Raw genomic sequence first — 20,792 nt, 5'->3', positions numbered from 1 at the left:
AAAGAAATAACTTTACACTTAGGGCATGCTATGATGTTGCTCGTAAGATACTCTAAGTTGTCAAGACATGAAAGGAAATTAATTTATACTGGACCGTGGTTCTGAGGTCAGTAATTTTAGCAGTGGATCAGTAAACTCATGACTGGACAATTCTAGTGTCTTGTGTTTTTTTTATTGAATAAAATATCAAAACATCACTAAGAAATATCATTAGGGTAATTACAGAATTTGTAAAGCTTGACTTTCAACCTGATAAATATTTCAATTCTATTGAGTATTGAAGCATAGGCCTACCTATGTAGTTACATGTGAGATAAATTTTTTTCCAGTGCCTGATTTTTGTAATTTTGATTACGGGCTCTTTAAAAGTGTTGAGCTACAATTAGGCCCAAATTTAGCCATGGGACTTTTTGTGTAAAAATAAGTGAAGTTTGTGATGAAGCATTACAATACAGAGTTAGAGTTAAATATTTAAAAATAACCATTGGTTGACGTACGAGTGACCAGCTACTTATAGTAGCGCTTAACTATATTCTCTGTCACGCACTGTCACGCAGTGACGCTCATTGTACTCTCTCATAAATACTTATAAATATGCAAAAACGAAAAAGACATTACTAAAGTTATAACACTAACAGGTCCTGAAAAATATTTGACCTTTTATTTGGATTAAATGAGTTTGAATATCCAGTGTTTGAATGATAACACTCCAGCCAAGCGTTATGTATTCATGTAGCTATTATGATTTAGTCACTCAAATAATCTGGGGTCCCCTCAATTCAGTATTTTTAAATTATTATGTGGGAACTAAACCAAAATCTGGCAAGCTAAGCTTTGCTGAAGCATGCTGACTAGTACCTGGTCCTCAGAATGTTTTTTGCTTGGTGTTTTTTAGGTTTTTTTTTTTTGAAATTCTAAGTAGCAATGCCAATGGGCATTTTAAATGTTTTTTATTATTTTAATGATTTTGTGAAATATACGACTAAAATTTTACATTTTTAAGAATGACTGCAATACACACTTATTTGTTGTGCAATGCTTTCCTGAGTGATAGGGACAGTAATTACTGTGATAAGTTTGTGTTTTTGTGCCATTCTGGGTCTTTTTTTGCCCTTTATTTTTGGTTTCTTGTGTCGTTTGTTCATTTTAATGTTTTCTGCTTTTTATCGTTTTAACTACCTTTTTATTGTATTTTAAATTAAGTACCATAGTGTATTAGAGACCACAATTCAGTGTTTTTACTGCTCGTGTCTTTAATGTATGTATGTTGATGACATAAATAAACCATTAATAATAATTATTTACCCAAACTCATTTACATACCTAGGAAGAACCTGGACAGCAAAAATAAATACAGGCCTTGCTCAACCGCACAGTATAAACACTGCTTAAAAATACAGGTTATTGTACTTCTGCATTAGAAAGGTAAAGGCCGTTCAAGTATCAGATTTCATCCTGCTCAGCATATCATTAATAAGATATTGAAGTCAGAAAACCCACCATATGGGATTACCATAGTATTTGAAAATCTAGCCAATTTAATAGATTGCATAATTTGCTGATTAGCAACACATGTATCGTTAATGTCCCAAGATCATCATTACTCACAGTAAACTGTGTGGGATCATCATTACTCACAGTAAACTGTGTAGGCATGTACACACATGTTCTATTCTATCCATTAGTGTGCGCATGTCTTGTTGGACCCATTCCAAATTACAATTGATCACTGAACCACTTTCAAATAACAAGTAGTGTGTCACCAACTACAAGTGCTAAAATTACATCAGAGTTACAGGAATGAGAATAACTTGGCAAGTGTCCAAACACTTAGTAAGGGCAACCCATCATAATCATCCATAACAATTGTATGCTAAACTGAATATTTAGTATTCAGAAGAGCATGGAGGTAGGTCATCTGCATCTTACAAAGGATTGTGGGGTGTTATCAGTGGCTTTTACCTGCCTCTTTGTAAGGGACCTACATGTAGGGTAAACTTGGAAAGGTTGATGGCCTGAGTGAATAGTACCAGGCATTGCTAAGAGGTTGTTTGGGAACTGTATTTATGTATACAGCTCTGAGGTCATGAGGTCAAGGTTTACTAGGCTAACTAAAACCATCAACCAATCATCATAGCAGCAGTGTGTGCATGCGAACCTACTGCTGTGTTTGTTTTAAGAAGAATAATGCAGGGCACTTTTAATGTGAACTTTTCTTCTTATTTTTATGATCGATTGTGGGATTTTTTACTCAAAATGTAACAGTGGCTTTTTATAAAATATAGCATATTCTTAAATTGATTTTACCAAGTACATTGTACATTAACATACATGTACATCTACTGATAATTCATGCAAGTTGAACCTGAATTTATCTCTGCTTGTACAGAATACATCATGGACAGACTAGCCTACGAATCAGGGTAATTTGTATAGCAAAGTCCAACTTCGTGTGTATGGACCCACTGTCAACATTTAGGCCTACGGCAGAAATGTTAACTGTTTTAGCACACAATTTAGTTTGTTAATTATTTACATTCATAAATAGTGTTTTGTTTCTTTTTTCGAAAAGAGCTCTTAGATTCCATGATAATGAAAGTAAATTGACATTGTGAGATATGTAACGTTACAACACACAGTTTACCAAACTTAATTTGGCTCGAGTAGCATCAACAATGCTTCAACTAATGTACACATTGTTCCAAACACTCACTGGTCCACTGATTAGAGTCCAGTTACCCAACAACCGAACAAGTCCTGCTGTATGGTGTTTTTCCAATCACATATTATTTTGTACGTTAGCTTTTAAAGTTTGAACATCCTCAAAAACTAGTCAGCAAAACACTTTTAAGACGGAATTACTTATTTGGACAGTGGTCACTATTGGAAATTGTCAAAGACAGGTCTTCTCACTTGGTGTATCTGTACATAATGCATAAAATAACAAACCTGTGAAAATTTGAGCTCAATTGGTCGTCGAAGTTGCGAGATATGAAATAAATAAAAAACACCCTTGTCACACGAAGTTGTGTGCATTCAGATGCTTGATTTCGAGCCCTCAAATTCTAAACTTGAGGTCTTGAAATCAAATTCCTGGAAACTTATTTCTTTCTAGAAAACTACGTCATTAGAGGGAGCCTTTTCTCACTCTGTTTTATACTATCAACCTCTCCCCATTACTTGTTACCAATAAAGGTTTTATGCTAATAATTATTTTGAGTAATTACCAATAGTGTCCACTGCCTTTAAAAGAAAGATAGATAACAGTAAATGATGTGAATATTAGTAATAATAGGCCTATAGAGTCAATTTGCTGAGAATATAGCAACAAAACTTACATCGATGGTTGAATCGATCCACCTTAAGCGAGGTGACAACCAGGAGATACCAAACTGTTTCTCTGCCTGCAGTGTTTGCAAATGGACATCAACCCTCAACAATCTGAGAAACAATTCATAAAAAATTTTTCAGATTCAATATTTTTTTGGAGGAAAAATTATCCAAACCAATATTACTCGGAAGAGAATCCTGTCTCAAAATATACTTTCAACAGCAGCAGTGCTGCCCACCAAGGATATTTTTATGGTCATAAATTTGTGGAGTATTTACCAATCTATGACCCTACCTTAAATTTTGTTTGTTGTCATCTATTCCCACTGACCTTGCCTTTCTCTTTTTGTTTGTTTACCTGTTTCTGCCCATTGTCTTAGAGATATAATCTTTTATTGATATGGATGCGTGTACTTGTATCCTTTGCCAACGTAGCCTTTAGAATGTCATCTCGCCATCACTCTCGCTCTCTATTATATTACCATTACCTAACACATATTGACATTTACGTGTGCCTGTAAGTTAGTGACCCAAATATGAACTACTACAGTTCCATGAATTACGTGTTTGAGCAACAATAAAATCCAAGCCGTCTTTCAATGCCGGGAACAATCCATTGTTCTCAGGGCGCAGTATATTTTCTTGAATACTTGCCAATATTATACACCCCCGCTCTATTCCAACCCTGGAATGTACACAGGTTATGGGTACGTAATGTACAAGAGTGACGTACAATACAAGTGCCTGTATCATGTAAAAAGTAAGAGTTATTTGACAGTTTTGCAGAATGTTTTACTACTGTGTTTGATAATAAATGTTTACCCAAACATTGACCCCTTTATTCTCAATCTTGTCAACATCGATGACAATGGGAACAAAAGGTCCACAACAAAGGAGTTTAAAGGGTGTGTACAACATTTGTACTTGTTGTTGTAAGATTGAAAGTTGTTCATTGATTTACACATTATTTGTAAAACTTCCTTCTGAACATTTTTGCCTGAGGTGCTATAGTTTTTGAGAAGGGAGTAAAACAGTTAGATTTGATCCTGTCGACTGAAATCTGACGTTTGAAAACAGTAAAGACAGTGAAAAAAAGTGACGGGGTTTTTCACTTTTTTCTTACTGGTTCACTTACTAATGGGAGACTTTCTGGGACGATAGAGGGCAGCAGACTTACCGGGTAAATCCATTGTTCTCAGAATTATGCGCATGTTCAGAACTACGTAAACAATGGAAATTTACCCGGTATGTCTGCTGCCACCTAGCGTTGGAAAGTCTCCTATTACCTTTCCTCCCTCTTCCTGCCTTTGATTTTGTCCTTTTTGTTTCCAACTTCTTATGGTCAAACCTTCTTATGGTCTAATGTATCTATCTATCTATCTATCTATCTATCTATCCATCCATCCATCTATCTCTCTATCTATCTACATTATCTATCTATCTATCTATCTATCTATCCATCCATCTATCTCTCTATCTATCTATCTCTCTATCTATCTATCTATCTATCTATCTATCTATCTATCTATCTATCTATCTATCTATCTATCTATCTATCTATCTATCTATCTATCTATCTATCTATCTATCTATCTATCTATCTATCTATCTATCTATCTATCTATCTATCTATCTATCTATCTATCTATCTATCTATCTATCTATCTATCTATCTATCTATCTATCTATCTATCTATCTATCTATCTATCTATCTATCTATCTATCTATCTATCTATCTATCTATCTATCCATCCATCCATCTATCTCTCTATCTATCTACATTATCTATCTATCTATCTATCTATCTATCCATCCATCTATCTCTCTATCTATCTATCTATCTATCTATCTATCTATCTATCTATCTATCTATCTATCTATCTATATATCTATCAATCTATCTATCTATCTATCTATCTATATATCTATCAATCTATCTTGTACAAAACAAGTTTTGATTGTTCATATCGATCTGTTTCTATTATTCGTAACTTGAACGTATGACTTCTGAGGAATGTCCCTATCACGCAAATAATTCACATTTTTACTAAATGAGGTTTAGCCAAATGTGCCAAAAGATCCACATCTACATGTACCTTTAGGTCCAATATTGACTCAAAGATTTAATTTAAAACATTTATGTTACATGTTACATGACTGTGTTACATGTTACATGACTGTGGTTGTTTATTTTGAAACTGCATCTTCTATTAAGTTTCTTTCAAATAAAATAAATAAAATAAATATATACTTGCTTATAAAAATTTATATAATTTTTTTCCGTGAAGATCGGGTCATGCACCTAAAGTTGTTTTTATTTTATTAGATTAATAAAAATATTGCACAGTACCAACACTGCTCAGGATTAAATTTGACTCGAGTTGTTTTTATTTGCTCAGTTTGGGTGAAAGTCCTCCAGGTCAGCCTGAACAAAAAATCACCCTGGAAAGATTTTTATCAATCAGTCAATCTACCCTCGAATTTAATTAGAGTTTCCAAAGCCTTTTAGCATTTGGTTATTATTTGCAACTGTTCATCTTAAAACGTTGGAACTGTAAGCAGTAACTCCAGGAAAGCTGATAATGTTACTGACCTAGAAATAATATTTGGGTGACAAGAAGCTTTGGTAATCCACCGGAAATATTTGACAATTTGATTACTTCCACTAGATCGGGTCTTGAGTTGGACATAAATGATGATCTTGAGTTTACGGTTCATGTGCAGTTCATGTAAACTATGATATGCAGTTCATGTAAACTATGATATATGCAGTTCATGTAAACTATGATATATGCAGTTCATGTACACGATGAAATGCAGCCAATTCCAATACTCTAAACTTTTACTTGGCACTGCAGAGTAAGTTCTCCCAAGGTTTCTTTCTTCAAAATTAGCGGGCATTCTGGATTAAAAATGTTTGGTAAAATTGGCTGAAGCACGCTGAATTAAAACAAGGTATTTGGAATGTTTTCTACTTAGTGTTTACCTAGGTTTTAAAAGACACACTGTCTCTGTGCAATCTGGACAATTCTATTTGGTTTTCTCTTAAGTTTTTTTTAAGAAAAAAAAAAAATAATAATAATTTTTTTTTAACTTGTTGACGAGTGGTGTTCGGTGTTAGACTCAACTCAACTTGCATTGTACACTGCGTAGTTGGATTTGCATACAGTCCTATTATGGTAATTTGATTGAGCTATGGTGGGCGAAGCACAATAATGGCACAGTGCCAACAAGTCAATCATAAATGAACCTAATGCACCTGGGAGTTTCCTTCCCTGTATGTTATGCAGTATCAATGCATCCAGGGACAGTTTTTCTTTATGTTATTCAGTATCATACGCATTCAGGACAATGTGCGCACACGGACGCTCATCATATCTTGACTCTGAAAATGGCAGGCCATGGGTAGGCAGTTAGCCTATAGTGTGTGACCACAATTACAAGGTGTTTAGTGACAGCCACGATATTTTCCCTACTTTTTATAGTCAATTTCCAATTTCATTTGCCCTTAAAAAATTCAAACAACATTGTGATTAAATAGCCCAAAGTTCTATTAACGCCTACATTATGTGTCAATGGAGGTCATCCCTTATACTCGATGAAATTGTCCAACTGATTTCTAATGGCCAATTATAAATGCCTGTTGTGTAAAATTACCTTTCATCACTTAATAAGGGAATAGTGTTGATAAACACTGGTCATTATCAACCATTTAAACACCCCCATGTGCGGCGCTCTCCACCAATAGGAGTAGAGAAACTGTTTGGGGTATTTATGAATAATAAACCATATAACAATGAAGGTTTGGTTGTGTTCAGGGCTCAAAATGCCCACTGCACTGCTGGCCCAAGTCAAGAAGTGTATGCAGAGAGATAGAATTCAAAATGCCTCTAACTACATGTACATAGCAATCTCGGTGGTTTTTCATTGTTGAGACACTGCTCCAGAATTGCGAAGGTTGTGGGTTCGAACCAACTCATCTATTATCCCTGTGATTTTTTCACAGTAACTCAGAAAGTACTGGGTATACACAGTGTACACACATTGATGTACGTAAAGGTAAACCAAAATCAACAACCAAATTATAAACACACAAAAAATAGTTAATGGCCTGATGTTTCAACCATTGCAGAGGCTTTCTGGAGGCGAAATGATAACACACACTCATATACTGTTTCCTCTATGTCATTTACATAACTCAACGTCTGATTTAAAAAATAAAATCAAGAAGTATGATTTGTATTTAGTACATGGTAGCTGATAGCTTTATTGTAAAGTGCTTTCAAGACAACCAATGTTGAACAGCCCTAGATGTTACATTAGTTTGCCGTGAATGAGTTACGTTCTTCCTCCATGCGTGTACAAAGGTCCATTCTATTGTAACAGAGTCAAGTACAGATTCCCAAGGCTACGTTATTGACTTGGGTATAATACAGGCTTCCTCCGCCTTGGATTACACTGAAACTATTGACAAGATGTTTATGCTGAAACCTCGGGCTGAAGTGACCTACATTCCAGGGCATTCATTACCCTTGGCCTAGGGTCACCAAGCTTCCAGGAAAGGGGTAAATAGTTAGCGTGGGTAGTTAAGTTTGGCATCTGACCAATCAAATCCTACAGGAAGGGACGTCAGGAAGGGATGAGGATGGGTAGTCAACAACAACCATTCTTGTCCGAAAGTGAAATCAATTTTTATTTAATGCTTTTAATTCTCAAATGAATACAAAGAAGAAAAAAAAGAAAAAAAATAGAATAAGTACGGTATATGGATGCATGTATCATGTATTTGTACTGTAGCTGAGTTATTAACGATAGCGTACCAGTCTGTTTTGTTGTTTTCATGCTATAAAACCCCCAGGGAATAACAGCAAGCCCATCACACTGGGATCCTTTACCCCTGATCTCCAGGGCAAAGGGCATACCTCGGGGAATGGCCACCCCTGCTCTGGAAGAGGGGTAAACTCCTGGAGTATACTTGAAAGTCAAAGCGTGCAGCCTGAACCCTGTGGAATGGGGACCTAGGTGGGGGAAAGTGGGGTTAAAAACGTCTGGGGCCTCCCCAGGGCTGCATTTTAGAGATACAGTGTGAACAGGGCTTTTGAAACTTTGATATCTAAATATTGTCAAGTTCAGTTAGTGTTTCACTTCGCAAATTGGCTTTATTGCAAGGGGCTCAAAGGTAGTGCTGGGCGAATAGTGAAATTTTGTTATTCGGATACCGCTGGCCAACTTTCTGAAATTAACCGGATATTCGAAAGAAAAAAAAAAAAAAAAATATTTTTTAAAATATTTTTTTTGGGCCGCTAGAGGGCGCTGTTCATTTGTGAATGAGATCTTATGGGCGGATTGTTATTAGTTTTAGACAGTGTCACTCGGTTCATTCATAAAAATGACCGGATCTAATTTAAAGATGGCGATTTGATCGTGATTGACTCTACGTGAAGGAAAACCTTTGTAATCTTTGAACAAATTACGTCAGAAATGTCATTGTTTTAACTCTTCACGAAGGTGAGCATAGTTAAATACTTAATTGATGCTGTGTTATGCTGTCTTAATAGAAGTTTCATAAGGATTCAGACAAAACATTCATATCAGTTGTCGCCCGACGTCCGCGGATATTCGGATATAAAAGAATATCCGGTTACTTGGTTTTAATTACAGAACTATCCGGTTTATAAATAGGTATTCGCGCCCTATGCAGATATCCGATTAAGAAAAAAAAGGCATTCGCGGTTACGGATAGGAAAACCTATTCGCCATTAACCGGATATTCAAATAATTCGCCCAGGCCTACTCAAAGGGGGGTTGGGGGGGGGGGGATGGGTTAAGGGGGTCCAGAAGACCTCAGGGCCTGCAGCTATAAGTTTCCATGGGACAAGAAAAGACCAGAGAATGAAACTGAGAACAAATTTCTACACAGTTTAAGTTTTTTTTTTTTTTTTTTTTTTAAATAAGCATAACAAGAATATTTTGTGGTGAGTATACTTCAAAACTCAAAAGAGCTGGAACATGTTTCAGAGACTCAAAGTCAGTGTTTTTAAAATATTTATTTATTTATTTGATTGATACTGATAGATATATACAGTGATATAAATTGAGATCAGACAAATGTTTATAGAGTAGGTAAATGGAGACAGATGGATACATCAGCAGTCATCTGAAGGAAATTGATGGAATAATATTTGCGAAATGACTCTAATGAGTAAATAAGTTTCAACAATAGTTTATTTACGATTGCCTCAAGCAACATAATCGTCCTTTTCCTTTAGACATCTAATATGGGGCTAATGTAGCGCCTGCTTAACGCCATGGTTAGCAATTCTTCGCAGTTAATTAGTGCGTAGGTTTGAAAGGAAATCAAGTAGTCAGCTGGTGCATTCACCATGGGTTTGATTTGTTTACTCACAGTATTCAGCGCCTGAAGATAAGCGTGCCTTTTCCTGCGCTTTCAGTTTTCAAAGCCTGTTCAGCATCAACATGGGGGACTGGTGTGTGTTGCTTTAGAATGTTCTGGTTGTGCTATCGTTACATGTAATAGGTCCTACACAAGTGCCGACTGTTTTGAATTGGTGCAGATAACAAACTTTTTGGGGTGATAATTAGCAAGGATTGCCTCCTTGAACAGCTCCTGAGAAAACAGCTTTGTGGCTTTCTGAGGAAGTGCATCCCAGTCACTCAATGTCAGTTTGCCAGAATCTATATTGTAATCATAATGTGAATGTACATATAGATGAGTTCAGTGGTATGAAATGGGAATGACATAGGATGCACAAACTCAGTAATTAACTGTGCATTGGTTAGAAATAATACGAAAATAAGATAACATTAATCAGTATCATAATAGCAATAACAATATCCAACATTAATAGATCAAACAATGGTAATTTTCTAGGTGTTCCGCCATGCACAACGCTCGGCCAATGACAAGTCTCCCTGTCACCTCAGTTCGAGTTTGATGTAAGGGGTCGATACACGGAGGAAACAGTTAAATTGTGTTGGTCTATTTTACAATACAATGTTATAACAAACTACATGTAAACCAACCAGATTTGATCCTTGCTCTTCGAACTACATAACATGGCACAATATTGGGGTTTGGCCCAATGGTATCTGGCAGTGGCTGCAGAATGTGCCGCGGCAGCACTATTAAAAGGTGCCGTATAAATGGGCCTATTAACTCAAAAAATAGGCCCTGCTTGTCCTGTTGGAAAAACAAACAAATAATGAACGCTTTGATACTAACCCCTAAGGGTGTGGTTAAAGTAGTTTATAACAACCCAGTATTATTATTATTATTCGCACCCAATGAAGCCCCAAACGGCGGGAGCCAGGCGGGAGCCAATCTTTCTCTTAACGCTGCAGTGGGTTCTTTTACATGCATTACACAATACTCAGGACCTTGACTCTGTGCACCATCCCAAGGACAAAGTAATCAAAGTTAAAGTGTCTTGCTCAAGGACCGAGTGTCATGACCGGTACTTTGCTGATCAGAACACCACAACTTGAGTTCCGTGCGCTAGTCCGTTCAGTCGTGACACCCCTTACTGAATGCTTACACGTAATCCATTGTAGTTTGCCAAATGCTTGCATCATTGGTGGTGTGTTATTTACATGTAGCTTTCACTTCAGTTCAAAATACATGGTAGCTATACTCCTTGTGTGGATACAAAGGTTTCATTACAATTGTATTGTTATATTAGTATTTTTGTTCTGCCATGGTTAATTTTATTTTGTGAGTTCTTAGCTCCATGTATACATAATGACCAACTGGCCTGAGGTTTTTGTTCTCGGAACAACAAAGCAATTTTCCAATATTAAAGGGAACCTTTGTGAGGAAAATTTCAATTTACACTGAAACACTTTAAGGAACAATGACCGTGGCCGTGGAGGAAATGAGCTCCTTGGATCTGTGCAATATCACGTTTGAACTGTTGGAGTCTATTGTTTGGATGCTAGACTTTTTATAGGGAAATACATGTACCAGGCATGATGTTGTTCCTACATCATTTACTTTAGTCTGTTTTATAGGGTTTTTAGTAATATTGACTGAGAAGTCTAGCTATTACTGACGTAAAGCCAGCATGTAGATAAGTCAGCTTTTGCTTGATACAATATTTTGACCCTTTAATATCATGCCTGATACACTTTGTACAATAGTGCATGATATAATGCTTTGTTTTAAAGTATCTCTTCATATGTCATGATATAATGCTTTGTTTTAAAGTATCTCTTCATATGTCATGATATAATGCTTTGTTTTAAAGTATCTGTCATGATATAATGCTTTGTTTTAAAGTATCTCTTCATATGTCATTATATAATGCTTTGTTTTAAAGTATCTCTTCATAGGTCTAATTCACTTTTTATAATGACTCATTATTAGGCCTGTCACATTATCAGTCATATTCATTGTGGCATCAGGTATCATAATATCTAGATAATTAGTATGATTTATGGGAGCTTAAAGTCATGTAGAATATGTGAACATCTCTTATCCACTCCAATTTCCTTTTGATAAGCAGTAATCACTCAATCATCAACTCAGGAGATTCGGTAATTGATTTATTAAAGTCACATTACTGTATTGGAAAATGATGTCAATTGTTCATTTGACAAGTAAAGGAGAAATGATGCGTTTATGGGGTTTTCCGAAAACTTGGGGGGGGGGGGACACACCACATTCTGAACCAACCATTTTTAAGGTTCGATTTAGCACATTGAATTGAAACAAGGTCATCAGTGTCAGTGTGTATTTAGCTGGATTTCTACATTTTGTTTTAAATGGTCTTCTTTGCAACATGGAACATTTAAATTTGTTTTGTTTTATGGTTTAAATTAATTCTTTCCTGATCTAAAAAAGAAAATATTTGCTCACTTTAAGAGGACATATTTTGGATGTGCATCAGCTGTGTTTTGTGCATATTGACCTGCAATTCAGCCTGAATTCAGCCTGATGCTAGTTTGTGCATTGTAGGGAAAAACCCTGACATCCAGGGATAAGAAATGTCAGACTTTTAACTGAATTCAGACTTTTATCAAATCAGCCTGGTGAACAAAAATGCTGTATTCTTCTTCAGATTTAATAAGTCTGGCTTTTTGATCTACATCTCTAGCACTGAGGACACTGTTCCCCAAAATCCTTGAATCAATAACTCCAGGGGTGAACAAAAGGACTGTATAAATATCATCATTTGAATGACCTCCAGTATCTGGGTCCCAGTTTCAGACTGTTTTATCAAAAGAGACTTCATCCCTTTTTGTCCTTCTTATTCTTTATGTACAGCACCTCTGAGCAACCTTCTGGTACTACCTCAATACATAGAAGCTGTTGTGAATGGATCTGCAAGATTAAGATGTGATTATTCAGGCAACCTGTTGTACCATCCAGTTCGATGGAAGAAAGATGGAAAGAACTTGGCAGAAAGTCCCAGGTACTTTAAAGGGTTTTGATACCTTTTGTAAATGAAGTTTTGGACGATTACACGAATCACTACTCATTGTGATTGAAGTGGTATGTAATATAATTTACAGCTTCATATTAGTCACCAAGTTTGTCAGGAAACAACCCCAGTGAAAATCACAAACCAATGCTTTAGGGGAGTCATTTAAATGTGCTTAAATAAGTTTGGCCTCACTGAGACAAAAAAATTAGTTGTGAATTGTTTTACCCACTTCTCAAAAATTACAGCACCCCGGTAAGTAATATTTTAAGGGAAACTTCTACCATCATTGTCTTTAAACCGTGTAAGTTTAGGTTAAAAATACCAGAATCATTTAAGTAAATTGATTGAAGTTATTACTTTTATAAATTTTTTAAAATAAAATAAAACAATAACAGGAACAGCTACTTTCACTTATCAAGTATTATTGTGATTAAAAATGCATCCTTTTACTTATCTTGTGATTTAAAATACATTTATGACTATTTTCATGATGTATTTACCCTATCCAGCCCAACCCATTAAAATCTAACTGCATGTTTTATTTGATTCTATTGGACTGTTCTATTAAACTGATCATGCTTTACACATGATCATGCATACCACCATAATCAGAGTTCAGCAGTTTGGATGTTGGGTAACTGAATGGTGTTGGACTTGGGACTGCACTTGTAAACTGATCATGCTTTACACATGATCAGGCATACTACCATAATCAGAGTCCAACATTTTGGATGTTTGGTTAATGACTGGTGTTGGACATGAGGACCTTGCACTAGTAAAACTGATTATGCTTTACATGGGTACAGGCTTAGCACTATAATCAGAGTCCAACAGTTTGGGTGTTGAGTTACTGAATGGTGTTGGACATGAGGACCTTGCACTAGTAAAACTGATAATGCTTTACATGGGATCAGGCTTAGTACCATAATCAGAGTCCAACAGTTTATGTGTTGAGTTACTGAATGGTGTTGGACATGAGGACCTTGCACTAGTAAAACTGATTATGCTTTACATGGGTACAGGCTTAGCACCATAATCAGAGTCCAACAGTTTATGTGTTGAGTTACTGAATGGTGTTGGACATGAGGACCTTGCACTAGTAAAACTGATTATGCTTTACATGGGATCAGGCTTAGCACTATAATCAGAGTCCAACAGTTTATGTGTTGAGTTACTGAATGGTGTTGGACATGAGGACCTTGCACTAGTAAAACTGATTATGCTTTACATGGGTACAGGCTTGGCACCATAATCAGAGTCCAACAGTTTATGTGTTGAGTTACTGAATGGTGTTGGACATGAGGACCTTGCACTAGTAAAACTGATTATGCTTTACATGGGATCAGGCTTAGCACCATAATCAGAGTCCAACAGTTTGGGTGTTGAGTTACTGAATGGTGTTGGACATGAGGACCTTGCACTAGTAAAACTGATTATGCTTTACATGGGTACAGGCATTACACAATAATCCAACAGGTTGGATGTTAAGTTGCAGAATTGTGTTTTATTAAACCATAAAGTTAATCAATGCAGCACCCGTTACATAAAAACTGAGTATATAGTGCTTAATACACATGACTTTAAGGGCAAAACCACAATTATATCAACAAATAATTTGACATTTTCAAATCAGAAGTTTTGCCTGTTGTTGTAGATCTTCTGATTTGCAATTTTTTAACGTGATTGTTCATGTTTGCTGGCAAATAAAATGAAATGAAATGAAAAAGTTTACACGGTCAAATGACACACATTTAAGTAACGAGTTTTGGCATGTTTTTGTTATTGTACAAATCCAAATAGTTTGTTGATACCTCCCCGTAAATTTTATGTATTGATAAAAATTACTACCATCACTTCATTTTTTACGTGACATTTAAAAAGTGCTTGCATATTATTGTTAGGGCCTTGTTATTGTTGTGCACCTGGTTCCATAAAGTTGCCCCACAATCAGTTTAAAAATGTAATGAAAACTTACTCAATCAATCATTTATGACACTCACAACAAAGCTGGTTTAGTAACGTGGCATGTTCGTGCTTTACAAAGATTAAATGCAAGTTAGTTTCTTGGTTTTTATACGACACAGTCAGTTTTTAGACCATTGTTATGTTAGATGGTATTATTCATGATACCAAATGATAATCCATTTAAGGGAATAATATGATCCCCTGGCTGCCACTTCCCAGGTTTTATTGTAAAATTGGTTTTATATCAACTTGATCTTTGGCTACCCCTGGCAGCTAATGGCAGTTGAAGGTTGTATCATATGGCTTTTAACTGGCACCCTGACATGCCTGAACAAAGATATTGAAAAACAGGGGGACTGCCAACATACATTGTAGGGCTAAAAAGCTCAGTTGGTTAGAGCGCAACATTAATCCGGAGGTCATTGGTTCAAATCTCGCTCTAGTAAGTTTTCTTTGTTCAACCCCAAAGTACATTATTATTTGAATGTATATAGTACAGACATGGTACTTCTCACTTAAGTTATTTGTAAGAAAGACTCTAAAATCTGGCTGGTACTTTTTAATTTTTTTATTATAGCATACAGTCAGGTTATGGGGCGAGGATGTAGGCAAAGCCTGCCACAATGGGCCAAGGCTGTCTTTTTTAGTGTAATTTCTTGTTGTTTAAATTTTATATCTTGTTACTGTATTTTTCCTGTGACAGTAAGACATTAAATAAAATTAAACAAACTCATGAAATAGTCGTTGTATGGAAATATAATATAAGTAGTTAAAGTGCCCTAGCATGTTCACATTGTTTGCATTACACTTTTTGCTGCACATTCGAGCCATACAACATGGAATTAAGATATTTTCCTGCAGCAAGTTTCTATTGGAATTGTTTGTTGTCCCTAAGGTAAAGATCAGCCCTGGGCACCGGGTTATATGTTTTTGAAGTCTAAGTAAATCTTTTCACATTCTGAAAATAGCCTGAACTGTAACCTACTTCTGTTTCTCCCTCTTTCTCGTATCAGATACACATTACTCAATGAGGGAGTCCTACAGATTTACCCAGTCCTCCGCCAGGATGCCGGTGACTACCAGTGTATCTCCGGTTACCAAGCACAGTCTGAGACATGGAGTAACTCATCTCAGGTGGTTGTCGTTGAGCACTGTGTGAATACATCAGCTGGATGTAGAGAGGATTTGATTGTAGCTGGCCCTAAGGGCATCCAGCTGAATCGACCTGAGAGGGTCGTCTTAGAATGTTTGGCTGCTGGAAACTGGGTCAATATCACATGGAGCTGGACAGGTTAATAAACAAACTCATTGCAGTTCTAGTACACAACCACCATTATGCGTACACAGATACCAAATACAACAGATAGATATTGAGTAACTCTTTGCAGATCTTGTTCTTCAACAAACTCAATCACTTTTTATTTACAGAAGGCACAGAAATGGTTTTAGGGGCTTGACTGATACTTGTTGAATCATGTAAAGTTGAAAGTTGAAAACCAATGCTACATCAGGCCTTAAAATAACCACATCATTTGCCATGATGCCCTATGTTTTTGCTGATGGTGCCCTCTGCAAGGTTCCAATACATTTTTCTCAAAGAAGTGTCCCTTACAAGAGGGAAATTGCTACACCCCTTGAAGAGCGCATGTTCACAAATGTTTGATCTGTAACAGAAACAGCACCATTTATCCAATGGGCAGGATGGAAGAGTTGTACCAAGTATCCTATGCAGTTAAAAGGCTGTTTCACATCATGCTTATTGTTATAGAAAACTTCCCAAGTCCATTTAGTAAGAAGTTTTTTTAACAGGGAAACAAGAGTGAAATAGATTAATCTTTGATTTACAGGTGGGAAGCAGCTGCCGTCTGGTCGGCATGGTCTCTTAGGACATAGCAACCTTGAGCTTACTGACCTATCTCCAAGAGACAGTGGTGTTTATACATGTACAGCTACACATACAAAGTCAGGCAATACTACTGTAGCAAGGGCAAGGCTGGAAATTACCGATTACTGTAAGTTTGCCAAGTTTTAAAGTTCTTCCGCCCAAATAACACTGCAAACTTTAGCATTAGTTAATGACAATTTTATTTTCAGTCAAAACAGGACTCGATTTTGGTCTTGTAGCTTACAGGGATGATATAAAAGACCAGAATCAAACTAAGAAGAGACTAGAATCAAAATGAGATCACAGTTTTATAAACTAAAATAATTTGTTTGAACAAACAATAACAGGAGGTTTATCTCTTCTGTTTTCTGGGTGATATTGAAAGCAGGATTGAAAGATAATTGTGAGACTCAAACTCAACTTTTGAACATCATTCTTTTGAGACACAGATGTTCAACTAAAAAACAAGACCACTTGACCTGTACTGTCTTGAGTGTCAACTTCAGAAAGTAAACAACACTTATTTTCATGTTTTAGCATTATTTAAGCATGTTGTAAGAAATGCCATATAGCAAACATATATATAGAGATCTTTTGTTTGTGGGTAGACCTCTAGATCTAAACTCAACAGATGCGTGGGAATTTTATTCTGATGCGCTTGGGAAATCATTGAGTTCACTGTGTGTAATCATCATTTTTCGACAAACATAAAATGCGATCAAGCTAAATGAGTAGTTTGTCACAAATATTATTGCGGAAAACAGGCCAACAGGGGTAAAATAATTTTTTTTATAATCTTAAATGCTAAAATGTGTATTTTATTTTTGGCAACTACCTTCATGATAAATAACTTTGAAAGAGGTTGGGCGTTGAAAGAAAGTTCAATAAATACCTTTTCAGTTTTATTCTCTCTGGGTGTTTTTACTTTCACAACTTTTGAACCAAAGGTGGTATCGCCGTGGGGTTTTATGCTCTAAAAAATGCGATCAAGCTAAATGAGTCATTTGTCACAATTATTGCGGAAAAACAGGCCAACAGGGGTAAAATAAATTATTATTATTATTATTTTTTTTTAATCTTAAATGCTTAAAAATGTGTATTTTATTTTTGGCAACTACCTTCATGATAAATAATTTTGAAAGAGGTTAAGCATTGAAAGAAAGTTCAATAAACACCTTTTCAGTTTTATTCTCTCTGGGTGTTTTTACTTTCACAACTTTTGAACCAAAGGTGGTATCGCCGTGGGGTTTTATGCTCTTTTTCAATAATCAAGTTACAGTTCAACGGGTTGGAAAGCTTAGCAACTTGAAATAAACAACCATTTGTACCTGGCCTTTAGATGTACGTATAGGAGCTGACTGTAATTTCAGACGTGTTGATTTGTTGTTTTGAAAGGAAATCTTCCAATGGAGTGATAAGTCATTAATCATAATGATATGATCTATGCAGTGAAATATAGCAGAGCATGATATGATCTATGCAGTGAAATATAGCAGAATACAAAATGATACCATGCAGTAAATCAACCATGACACAAACAGATTTTATTACAATCCAAGTTCATTCAACCAGTAAAACAAACTTTGAAGTTGTTTAGCTCATAATAATGTCTCAATGAGGTTATTAAATATTACTGATATGTATGTATATGACATTTTTACGTGTTAATATTAAAGGATGGAATTTCAGGGGCTGGACCTCAGGGCTTGTAGATTAAGTGTCAGGCCAGTAAACTCAAGTCCAGCAGTCAGTCGTTTTTTTTTTTAATTGAATAGCACATAGTAACTTATATATATACTGAACAAAAACATTTTTGTTCAGATATCATATAAACCACAAGGGAAACTGACTGGGTAAATTTTGAAATGAGTTTTGGGGTTGAACAAAGAATTTACTAGAGTGGGATTCAAACGACCTCCGGATTAACGTGCTGTCGCTCTACCAACTGAGCTATCTACATATAGCCCTATATTGGCAGTGTCCCTATTTTGTCAACATCTTTGTTCGGAGGTGCCAGTCAGAAGCCATACAACCGTTTACTGCCGTGTAGCCAGGGATCACACCCAAATTATGATACAACGTGGGAAGCGGCACCCAGGGGATATTGACAACATAGGGACACTGCCAATATACAGGGCTAGATAGCTCAGTTGGTAGAGCGCCGGCACGTCAATCCGGAGGTCGTTGGTTCGAATCCCACTCTAGTAAATTCTTTGTTCAACCCCAAAACACAAAAACATTTTTGTTCAAATGTTGAATGTCATCTTTCAATTCGTTTGAGTAATCAGGTTTATGAAATACCCATAGAGGCAAATGAGATAAATTTTCCCTTACTATAGGCCATATGACTTTGTATTTGTTCAAGTACAAACCAGATAATGAATGTTAAACTGTGTCCATATGACTTTGTATTTGTTCAAGTACAAACCAGATAATGAATGTTAAACTGTGTCCATATGACTTTGTATTTGTTCAAGTACAAACCAGATAATGAATGTTAAACTGTGTCCATATGACTTTGTATTTGTTCAAGTACAAACCAGATAATGAATGTTAAACTGTGTCGGGAAGTCTGGTCTTGTACAATTATTTTGTTTAGTTTGTAAATATTCTGAGCAACACGCCCTGTGGTCTTGTGGATTATCCCCTGCAAATTCAAGCCCTAATATTATTGAACATTTTCCCCCCATGTGTTTAGATCCACCTATCTTCACGATCCAACCAACAAGTAACATCATACGAGACTTTGGGACAGCTCGTCTTCACTGTGCAGCCATAGGTAACCCTGAGCCTGAAGTCAGCTGGTTCCTGAATGGAAACCCAGTCCATTCACCCTCACAAGTCGCTAATAATGATCTGGTTATATGGAATGTAGAGATGAACGATCAGGGAATCTATCAGTGTTTTGTGTCTAACACCGCGGGTCAGGCTCACTCCAGTGCCTTACTCTTGGTTGATGTCCCAGGTAATTATACAGTCATAGAAATATTCTTTATGGTGTGTTCTTCCCTGCCCTTTCATTGGAAAAGTACCGTAGGCTACCAAGTAAATTGTTTGCCCGTGTTCATTGCCTTCGGTAGTTACACAGTCATAGAAGACGATCAGAGCTTACTGATTGAAACATTGAGTTATCACTGGTTCTTTTCAGAATAAACAAAATGTAAAGATTGCATTCTGGCGACCACCTCTTTGTTGTTTAGCTTGTTTAACATTCAGGTGAGGTAGCACCATGTGGAAACCTCTTTTTGAGTAGTGCTGTTTCTGAAAAGAACCAGCGGTTTTCAGAACCAACACTACTCAAACGAGATTTACACATGATGCTACCGCAAACCTCACCTAATTATATTTCCCCACCATGCAAAGTTTTAATTCTACATATAAAAATCTTGGAGGGTTTTTCCCTTCTATTTCAATGAAAAAGTAGCATACCAAGGAAAGTTCATGCTCATGTTCATTGACTTGGTACCCCATCAAATGTTCTAGTAGAATTGTTTAGTTGTCTCTGACAACGGACCTTGATCACACTGCAACCCTTTTTGTCAGGTTCCCTGTATACACAATTACACATTGACGATGATAGTTTGAATGAGGGATCAGACTATTTTGCCTTCCCCAGCCTCAGTTTGGTTACATTGGTTTGAATGGAAGGAGACAAAACATGGCTGCCCCATGATTAAAGTCGATTACCTGCATAGTGTTAGCCACAGGGGTGCCTTTTGGACCCTGTTCTAAATTTGAACACCCTGTTTTATCTGTCATTTACATGTAAACGTATTGTAAGTGATCAATTTGGACACCCAGTTTTGAAATTTCCAGCTAAAACCTTGATTGCGTGATTATTAGTGTTATCTGTGTGCTTTAAGAGATTACCTCGCAGACACAGTTACAAAATGTAGTTCAACATCACACAAATAAACTTGATGTGCGTACTTTGAAAAAAAAAGAGAGTCTAAACATGTGGTTGAGGTTTAAGATTTCATTGTCCACACAGCCTGAAGAAAAAAGGGGGTGTACATGTACATGTACAGACATGATAGACATGTTTTTGTGTTTTATTGTTTCTTCTCTCAAGATAGTGGTAGTGATGTATCACGTGATGATTTTAAAATGCAGCGTGGGAACTCAAAATTGTTTGTATTTACACATGACTTTGTTGTGCTGTGCTTTC

General features: G+C 36.3%; 1 protein-coding gene across 3 annotated transcripts in view; it reads left to right on the top strand.

The window, feature by feature from the left end:
* The window catches only part of LOC117287810 (protogenin B-like), a 45,852-nt gene that overhangs the window by 10,811 nt on the left and 14,249 nt on the right, over positions 1 to 20,792 (top strand). For all 3 annotated transcript variants that reach the window (XM_033768332.1, XM_033768333.1, XM_033768331.1), the window contains exons 3-6: positions 12,615 to 12,762; positions 15,753 to 16,030; positions 16,587 to 16,751; positions 19,323 to 19,589. In XM_033768332.1, coding sequence (XP_033624223.1) covers positions 12,615 to 12,762; positions 15,753 to 16,030; positions 16,587 to 16,751; positions 19,323 to 19,589 — 858 coding nt within the window. The remainder of the gene's footprint in view (positions 1 to 12,614; positions 12,763 to 15,752; positions 16,031 to 16,586; positions 16,752 to 19,322; positions 19,590 to 20,792) is intronic.

The sequence above is a fragment of the Asterias rubens genome, chromosome 3, assembly GCF_902459465.1.
Source record: "Asterias rubens chromosome 3, eAstRub1.3, whole genome shotgun sequence".
In the NCBI taxonomy this organism is placed as follows: Eukaryota; Metazoa; Echinodermata; class Asteroidea; order Forcipulatida; family Asteriidae; genus Asterias; species Asterias rubens.
The sequence above is the reverse complement of the archived record's forward strand: the minus strand, read 5'-3'. Positions and strand labels throughout refer to the sequence as shown.